Source organism: Eublepharis macularius, chromosome 12 (assembly GCF_028583425.1).
Source record: "Eublepharis macularius isolate TG4126 chromosome 12, MPM_Emac_v1.0, whole genome shotgun sequence".
Classification (NCBI taxonomy): Eukaryota; Metazoa; Chordata; class Lepidosauria; order Squamata; family Eublepharidae; genus Eublepharis; species Eublepharis macularius.
The window spans coordinates 43682847-43692721 of record NC_072801.1 but is presented as its reverse complement, the minus strand read 5'-3'; the positions used below and the strand labels follow the sequence as shown (position 1 = coordinate 43692721).

The window sequence follows — 9875 nt, the reverse complement described above, 5'->3', positions numbered from 1 at the left end:
TACAAAATGCATACCAGTTTCAATTCTATTAACTCCTTCTGTTTTTTAAAAAAACAATTACTATTTCTTTATAAGTATGATGAAAAACAAAAAGAAAGTTGAAAACTTGTAGAGAAATTTTATTTTGCATTCCATATGTAATTATGACTGTTGGACTTTCATTTATGGTGCTTTTTTCTTGCTCTAGCTCTATACTTCCTACTTTGCTGGATAAATTTGACGCGGGAATAAATCTCTGCCCTGAATATTCAGATTATGTGCAATTTCTAAATCTGCCTTTGTAAATGTTTAAATTCGTGCTACTCTCACACACTGGAAAACTCGCGCATCTTCCATCGATTCCAACGGCTTGGGTGGGGGTGGGGGTGGGGGAGGTGGGGCTTCTGGATGGAAGAAACTATAAATGTTTTCAGATAAGTTGCTAATTGCGGGGTTCTTATCGCTTAAACACCATCAAGTTGTTTATATCTTTCCGTTCCCCTAACCCCCCTCCCCAAACAGACAGTCGAATTTCATTTTTCTGTTTTCTCTTTGGCGCGGTCTTTACAGTCTGGCCTCCAGCTCATTCTATGCTATTTGGTGCCATCTACCGCCCAACCCAAGAACTCTTCGGTTTTGTTTCCATACTTTACAATGATTAATTTCCCATGAAAACTAGTTTAACTAGACCAAGCTTTTCATTTTCTACAGTTAATATATTTTTGTCATGTAATGCATTAGGCATGCCTTACACAGTCTGGAAACGGAGCTGAAGAGAATTTCCATCCATCCATTCATTTTTTAAAAAGAACACGCCCATCTTAAGAAGGTATTGTTTTCGTTTTTAACTCGTGTGAAATAGTTCCATGTTGTTCAGATTTAATTCATACTACGCAGTGGGATGTGTGCGTGGGTGTGCAAATGTGCTTCTGTTTTATAATGACAGATTTTCTTAAAGAAAATCAGTACTTCGGTTAAAAAATCAGGTACTTTCTAGGGGTGGGGCGGTTTCTGGTCATTTCTCGGCTCGAATGTTTGTGTCTGGATTTGCTTCTACTCGCGTGAGCAAATGTCTAGTGGTGTCTAGATGAACAGAGGGTGGAGAGGTTATATGTAAACGGAACATGATGAATCGCTGCAAGTTACAGTGGTTTGAGAAAGAACAATGTCTCTCTCTCTGTTGCGCCGACGTTTCCCTTATAGGAAAACAGGAGATGTTTTAAAAAAATCTCTCCTCTCTCCCCTGATCCTTTCAATACCTACCCGACCTCATAATTAAATCGGCAACAACCCTCCGGGCCGTTCTCCTGCGCAAGTGTCATTCAAATGAATGGGGCTTCCGCCAGAGAATTTTCCTCAGGATTGTGCCCCTATTCCTTTCGTTCGACAGGCTTTCTCCCCAGGAAGCCAACTGAACCTTCCTGGAGGATTTTGCTCGGGTTCGTTCTCATCCCTTTTTCTGTTATCACTGTGTTTAGCGGTCTCTGCTTCCCTTCAATGTTGATCAGACCCGTCGAACAAAATGGAGGCTTCTCTCTCTCTCTCTCTCTCTCTCTCTCTCTCTCTCTCTCTCTCTCTCTCTCTCATACGCACACAAACTTTAACACAAATGGTCATTTCCCTCTTTCCCTAATTATTAGCTAAACTCTTCGGAGAAAATAATGTCGAGCGGTTTCTCCCCTCCCCCTCCCTCCTTTTTGAAGTCCTGTATGGTCCCATTAACAAGATTATTATACCCTGCAGAGGAAGTCAGGTAAATTAAAAGTAAATGACTGGAAATTAAGTTTCAAATTGTTATGTGCTTGGAAGGAGGGAGAGTGTATATGTATCAACATATGCCTCTAGGGATCATTGTCTTATGCCGGCCAATAACGTGGGGAATCAGGACTTCTTGGGCCTGGAGTTGGAGTTACCTATATGACAAAGCTTTATGATCCCAAATAAAGTCATGAAGCCATTCAGCCCTTGCCATGCGTTTAAGGGCCTGTCTTACTTTATGGTCCCAATATAGGTCTCTTTTCTGCCAAGAAGAACTGCTGGTTTCACACTTCTCAACTGTTTGTGTTGTGGTGGTAGTTTAAAAGAGATGTTTTTGGAGAGGGAATGCCATTTTTTTTGTCTCTGCCAGCAAGTTTCTGGACTTTGCCTGAACTTTTTCCACAAAGAAATTCCCTGGCTGCCTTTGCACAAGGAGAAAACTTCATTTATCTGCCCCCACCATTCCTCATCTTTCCTTCTGCTTTATAAAGTTGGTCTCTAAGAAGCAGAGAAAGCAAAAATGGTCAGAGAGGAAAGGGTGGGAGAGAAAGCAGAAACTCGGAACTCTTTCTCAACTAGGCAGCACCGGTAACAGTCGGTGGTAAATAAGTCTCTTTAATCTTTATTTCTTTTCTGCCTTTTGAGTTATGCTGGGCAGTGGTCTAGATGGGTTCCCCTGGCCAAATGAAGGCATACTGATGAGCTCCATGCAACAAGAGAGAGAGTTTCTTTTTCCTGGTAGCCCACTCATAGATCAGTTTTCCAATAATATTTTAAGCTGGAGGCCCAGTATAGAAGGAAATGTGTTAAGGGGCCAGGAAACAGAACTTCAATATTATTGTGGCAATGCTGCCTAACTTGTAGTCAGTGGTTGTTGTTGTTGAGGAGGAGGAGGAAGAAGAGGAAAAGAAGGTCTCTGTCCAAGATGGTGGTTTAATCGCATTCTGTAGATAGAAACATACACATATACTAGAAAATGTTGCCCAAGTAACTAGAAAATAGACATGATTTCCGTTAATTGTCCCGTTCATGTTAATCACTTCATTCCAAAACACTTGCAAGACAGATGGAAACCAATGTGCTTTTCTTGTGAACAATCTCCTATTCAATAATCAAATCCCACGGTTCCTTTCCCCTTCCTTTCCCATTGAACAAAGAAGCCTGAGGTATATTACCTCCTAAATTCTATTCCACCCCCACTCTCACTCCCAATTTTAAAATAATTTTTGGAGAACTATCTATTTTTTAAAAATTGAATAATTAAAAGCTTTTGAATGAATGTGAGTTAACAGAAGTGAAGAGCATGCTTATTTTTGATGGGAGCAGATGCGGCCGCTTTTCTAGGTAGTGTACTATTATTAATTAGAAAGAGAATTTCAGTTGTAGTGATTTCCTCCCAAGTTTTTTGTGAAAAAACAGAGATAATTCAAAAGGCTGAAACCCTAAAGTTTACTTAGTCATAAACAGGATCTTAAAACGACAGAATTCCTCTGAATAAATTTCACATTATATCTGCCTCCAACACACACACACAGACACAGAAACACACACACGGTCTGCTTTTCTAAGGACACTTTTAAACAGAAAAATCTCAAAGCTTAAAGCCAAGGGGCTAATTTACTCACTCGTTTCAACATTAAGCATTCAAACCTCCAAGATTCATCCAGATATTCTGGTTCTGGCGTGACCTGTGCTAGACCGTGAAGAGTTGGGTTGTTCGCATATACCTCAAATAAGCATTTTTGTCTTCAATTCAACTCTCCCCACTTCTCCCTCTCCTTCATTCTTTTTGTTTTCCCACACCAATAAAGCAGATCTATTTAAAGTTTGGATGGGAGGGGGGGAGGCGACCTGCAGGAACCAATATCACAGGAGCCAGAAAGGGGAGGTGTGAGCCAGTGCCCCCCCCCCAATCCACTTCCTTTGCCTGTTATTTCCTTCAATTTTAAGAGTAATGTCTATGGCAGTGATGAAACAGTGTGCACTTCCTTGCCATTCAAGACGAGGTTTATAACAAATGAAATCCTAGCCTGTTTGCTCCTCTCTGGCTCCCTAATCCTCGTTCGCATTGGTTATTCTTGTAAGGATCATATCTCCATGTAAATCCGATCTGGGAACAATTGTGCATGTGTGGCGGATACTCTGCGCAGATTAGAGCCTCTGGAAGACAGAGATGGGGGAGAGGCAGATTGACTTACGTTCCCTGTTTGTTCAGATTGCCGTGGAGATTCTGTTGATAGGAAGTTCGGGTAAAGTGAAGAGGTGCATATACAGCAGGTTTGCATTGTTAACCGTGCGTGTGGAGGTCTGGGATACTTAGAAGTTTGAGAGAACTAAGGTTATGATCATCCTTGTGGCTAGACAAGGGCGGGATTAGACAAACGGACAAACAGACAGACATTGACAGTACAGTTCAAAGACGGGATTTCCCCCCCCCCCAACTCTCTTGAAGTGCATTTGATGATAACCAAAACACGCTTTTTAAAAAGGGGCATTAAATTCAAATGAAATTGTCCACCACAATCGTACCGATCTTAAAGGAAGTGGTGATGAAAGTGAATTATAGCCTTCTCTGCCTTGGAGGGACTAGAGGGGGGAAGCGTGTAGGCAAACACCCGAACTTCTTTCTGTCTTTGGGCGGCTACTCTCTCGATTCATTCATTTCATCCACTTTTTAAAGAGCAGCAGGATGACGCCGAATTCCGAGCGAGTTTCTTTTCCTCCTGAGTTAGATCCGTTCCAGTTTGAAAAACAAAACCAAGAAATACCCCTTCCAACCCGCCAAGGGGAGCGAGACAGACTTTCTGCTTTGCCTGGGTCTCCGCAGCGAAATGTTGAGGGCTCACCTCCCAACGACAAAACCTCAGCATCATCTACCAGATGATCCTTCCCTGCTGCCTTCAAACGTTTTTTTCCCGATGCTTTGGTGATCGATAAAGAGTATTCTTGGCCGTCAGACCAAACCGCTGCCCTTAACTCTAAGTTGTCCGAAGACCTGGCCTTAACCGTAAAAACGCAAGAGGGCACAGTTCTTTAAAGGCACTGTCCGAGCTGAGCTTCCCAAGCCTCCTCACCAATTCGTCTTCTAGACTTTATAATACCACTCCCGAGAAATTTCAGGCGAAGAATAGCTTTAGGCTGGCGTTGTAACATGCGGGTGAGATTGTACACTCACACATACACACACGCTCCTCCTGGCCCTTTATGAACATGTCATGGGGTGGGGGGCATCGGGCCAGGGAGGACGTGAACCAAAACGGATTCCTCCGTCCGTCCCCACGAGCAAATTCATGCAAGGAGGGCTCTTCTCTTCAGATTCTTTGTAAAGTTCTTTCTTTTTGAAAAAAAATGCTTTACAAAGTACACCCCGCATTCGCACTCTCGCCATGAGTAGTCAAACTCCCACCCCACGCGAGAATCCTGCCGCAAATAGATCCCCTCATTAAATACTTAATTATAATTGTCACTCCTCACACCTTTATCCCCACCTCCCCCCCCCAAATCCGAAGAGAAAGACCCACATTAACAGCCCCATCCCCCAATCCGCCACCACGCTGGAAACTTTTCCAGATGAGAACGAAAATCACACACCCCTCCCCCTGTGTCCACAACAACCGTGGATTAAGTTCGATCTCGTTAGTTTTTTCTCCCTGCCTTTAATTTTTGTCCCCCTCTCACCTTCCTCCTCCTCCATTTTATTTATCTATTTTTAAAATAATAATAATAAAAAATAGCAAACTCCGGAATGTTGGGTGGATTGATCTTTTCGCAGATAATTAGTATGTGGTTAAGGGGGGAAGGCGTCTATTTGTGTATGTGGGGCGGGAGGGGGGCGCGTTTCTGTTGTTTAAAAGTGATGGTGTTGGTGGCAGAGATGCTTTCGCTGGTTTGTTCTAGGGGGGTCCCCTGTGCAATGCTAACCCCTCTAGGGTGCGATTTCGCAGTCTTCCACGCCTGCTATTGGTCAGCGCCTGATCAGATGGTTCTCTTCCCTTATGTCCCTGGTTGGCACGCGGCCATCCCCCTTCAGCTAAAACCCAATCTCCCATATACTGCTAATAGCTAAACCGCTTGGACTATAAAACGCAACAAATCATAAAGACCCAGGGAAAGAACAGCCGCGGTTCCTCTGCTTGTTTGTATTATTATTATTATTATTATTATTATTATTATTATTATTATTATTATTATTATTATTATTACTGTTTCCAATGAGTTCATATTTTGTCAACTCTACTTTCCCGGTGAGCTTAGCCGGAGGTCAAGAACCGTTTCTGGGACAGCTCCCTTTATATTCCACCGGGTATGCGGACCCTTTAAGGCACTACCCCTCCACTTACGGAACTGGGGGTGGTGGAGTGCAGGAGAAAGGTTACCCGGGCGCGCCTTATTACCAGCAAGCCAACGGAGCTTACAACCGGAGCCCTGCCTGCGATTACGGGACATCTGGTTTTTACAGGGAGAAAGAGACCGCCTGTTCTCTTTCCAGCTTAGAGGACCCTGTTCAGTTTGGCCAGGAGCAAGTCCGGAAGTCAGATTGCTCGCAGAGCAAGCACGTTTTTGGGGATAGCGAGGATCAGAAGTGTTCCACTCCAGTGTACCCCTGGATGCAAAGGATGAATTCTTGCAACAGTGAGTTCCTCTCCGTTTTTTCTGCATATCTATCTATCTATCTATCTATCTATCTATCTATCTATCTATCTATCTATCTATCTATCTATCTATCTATCTATCTATCTATCTATCTATCTATCTATCTATCTATCTATCTATCTATCTATCTATCTATCTATCTATCACCTACCCACGCACCCACCCACCCCATTTCTTTCTGAACAGGATGCTTGCAAACTCAACTTCCACACAGTGCAACCAGAAAACTTTCTCCAAAGTTTTATGCTACTTCTAGATCCTGCTTCTGAAAAGGAACTCTCATCTGTTGCCCTTTCCCTTTGTACAGCAGACCCCTTTTCTGTTTGTCTTTTTCCTCAGCTAACTTTGTACCTCTCTAAAGAAGACCCGGGAATTATTGATTGACCGGCTCTGTCTTGTAAGCGCAATGTTGGCTGTCATTCACTCGGAGTGATTTAGAGACGTGGCTGATGTACTTACACTCACACACACACACACACACACACACACTCACGGGAATCCACATCACGCGAAAGCCACCCAGGATTGATTTTAATGGATCTGGATTGCCCCTTCCTCATCCCTCTCAAGCATCTATCCGATGCCAATTCGCATCCCGGGGAGGACGTTCTGTAGCCCCAGCTGGTTGAATAATGTCAGAAGGGCTTAAATATTTGAAAGGAGAGCGCTACATTTTTAATGAAACTCACGCATAATGAAATGCCTGTCTGTACAGGAGTTGGAGATAGTTTCTCTTTCACTCACTCCCTCACCTACTCATTCATCCCCCTCCATTCCCCCTCCTGTGCGCTCCAAGTGCCATATTTTCCATGAAAACCATGCTCTTTTTTCAGTCAAAGAAATAGTATCTTCCCTTCTTCAATCCCTGTATTTTAACCTATTATTGTCTCTTTTTTTAAAAAAAAAATTAAAATGTTGCCCACTGGGCTAGGGGCAGGAGGGAGGGAGGGGAATGATGCCCTTCGCTTACACCCTGGAATTTATTACAGTTAGCGATAAAACGTGAGGGGGGGGGAGCACGTTCTTTGTGAGGTTTACATAACAGAAAGGAGCGGGGCCAGTGTTGGCTGCAAGAAGTAAAGTGGAAGTGAAGGTAAAGGCAATTAATAACTTTGGCCGTCAATTCTGTTTGGATACCAGCGTAAAAAGGGGCATGGGGGAAGACAGGAAGATCTGTGCGATTCTCTCAGGACAAAGTCCGGCGAGCTTTCCACTGAGAACCTGAGGGACACGTCAATTTGGAAGCAAAGTCCCAGTCATTTCTATGCTCCATTATGTTCCGGTGTCACTTGAATCTTAACACTTATTTATATGGTATAAGTCCTACGAGTCTTCTTCCAAGCCTTTGCTTCCAGTTGAAGTGACTTCAGGATCAGAACTGTGAGATTTATGCAGCCAGACCTGAACCATTTTTACTCCAGAAGTAAATCTCGCTGTGTCCAATGGTACTTACGCCCGGGCACGGTGCCTAAGTCTTTAGACTCCAGTCAGTGGGGCATGAAATTCCCGAGGTAAAGGTAGGTGGGAAACGGATGCAGGGATCCCTTTCCTTACATAGCCTTTCAAAAGCAGACACGGTAGGCTTTTGAGTTACACAGAACTGTTCTTCAGTGAGAACAGAGAAATAAATCAAGGGGATGTTGCATTGCCCGTTGAAAGAGTTGAACCTAAAGTAAGCTGACCTATAGTGACTTCTACCTCACAATCGGAGTCCCGCTATCTACTGCAGGACTCTTTTGGGCCAACACGGGTCCAGAGTTTTCACCGGAACCAAGTGAAAGATATGAGCAGAGGATTTGGGTAGACTGGATTGGAGGAAGTGTTACAAGCACTGGTAAAGAGTTGAAGAGAAGCCTGTACACACACACACACCCCGGAGAGCCACAGTCACGTATATATTCAACTGCCATAAATGTTCGACGTCCCATCCACTCCTTCTCTTTCTCCCCTCCCCAGGTTCCTCTTTTGGGCCGAGCGGCAGGCGAGGACGACAGACCTACACGCGCTACCAGACCCTGGAACTCGAGAAGGAATTCCACTTCAACCGTTACTTGACAAGGCGTCGCCGGATCGAGATCGCTCACGCGCTTTGTCTGACGGAACGCCAGATCAAAATCTGGTTCCAGAACCGAAGGATGAAGTGGAAAAAAGAAAACAAGCTACTCAATTCCACTCAGCTGAGCGCTGAGGAAGAAGAGGAGAAAACAACGGAATGAGAGAGGAGGGAGCGGGGGAAAGCATGGAAATGAAGAAGGAAGGAAAAGGAAGGAAGCCGCAATGCCAACAGTTGCGGGGGCTGCGGAGGGAGGGAGGGAGGCACAACCAAGGCACAATTTTTTTGGGTAAAATATCCGAGACTCTATGGAGGTGTTAGCCCACCTTCCCTTTGCGCCCTCTCTTGCACCCAGTAATCGGCCCAGTCATCACCCAGCTTCTAGTCTCCTTTATTTTTCTGCCCTTTCTATTGGTCCCCTCCCCCACCACATGCGGCTCTCCCCCTCTCTCTTTTAACATTGAGTGTCCTTCTTAGGATTCCTGCTAACTCTTGTATTTAAATGGAAGTGCTGCAATATATGTATCAGATTGGGAGGGGGGGGGGTTAGTTGTCTTCATTTTGCAAAAAACAAACAAACCCTACGAAAGTATCGTGCACGATTTTACTTCTATGTTGCTTTTTTATATAAAAAGTGAAGTTAATCAACCCCTAGGTTGAAGAGGTTTTTGCCATTGAAGAGATTTTTTAAGGGAAAAAAATGTATGGAAAAGGAACACTCGCTACCTGAAAAGGCATGGCATAATCAAACCAAGAGGGGTGATTTTTTTTGTCCATTTTATTTTATTACATTTTATTGTACGTGTTGTGTTTGTAGTTTGTGTTAGCTATGATGATAAAATCCTCTAATAAAAAAAGCAAACAGAGATGTTGAGAAGAACACTGGCCACGTTCGTATGTTGGGGTGTGTTTTCCTTACTCCCCCGCCCTTACTTCTGCTGAAACCTGACTAGTTTTGTTTTGTTAAAAAAAGAAATCCGTGTTAGAAGTTCTGAACAGACAAAAAATTCCTTCAACTCTACAGAAGTTAAGAGATGAAAGATGAATTTGGTCACACACACACACACTCCAGCTCTTCAGACTAACCTGAAATGAAAGACCTTTTCAACAAAAGTATCTCAAGAAGTGACGTTTAGCTTTAATATGTTTAGCGTTAATGTTTTTTTTAATTGTTACAACACAAAAGAGTTATGGGGGAGTCCCACATCTGTAATAAATCAAAGAAACAGGCAAAACTCTGTGCCACCTCCTCATCATACATCTGCTAAAAGATACCAAACATTTATTTAGCCTATAGCCTTTTTCAAGACACTTGACCCCCCTTCTTCTGAGTCCATTCTCCCCCAAACCCCCAAATTAAATTAACATGCGACCCACTCTATTCATTCTTTCCATGTAGGAAGCTGAAAGGTTATTCCAGCAAGGAAATAAA

General features: G+C 43.5%; 1 protein-coding gene across 1 annotated transcript; it reads left to right on the top strand.

Annotated features, from left to right (window-relative positions):
- Positions 1 to 5948: 5948 nt before the first annotated feature.
- HOXB6 (homeobox B6) lies at positions 5949 to 9311 on the top strand. The gene is made up of 2 exons (XM_054993528.1): positions 5949 to 6369; positions 8347 to 9311. The coding sequence occupies exons 1-2, from the start codon at positions 5949 to 5951 to the stop codon at positions 8604 to 8606; spliced, it is 681 nt and encodes a 226-aa protein (XP_054849503.1). The 3' UTR covers positions 8607 to 9311.
- Positions 9312 to 9875: the final 564 nt, after the last annotated feature.

What these genes read in the sequence shown, in the direction of transcription:
- HOXB6 (XM_054993528.1), top strand. Translation starts at nt 5,949, where the DNA reads ATGAGTTCATATTTTGTCAACTCTACTTTCCCGGTGAGCTTAGCCGGA. An exon ending in AAGGATGAATTCTTGCAACA is followed by an intron (nt 6,370 to 8,346) that starts GTGAGTTCCTCT and finishes TCCCCTCCCCAG; the next exon opens with GTTCCTCTTTTGGGCCGAGC.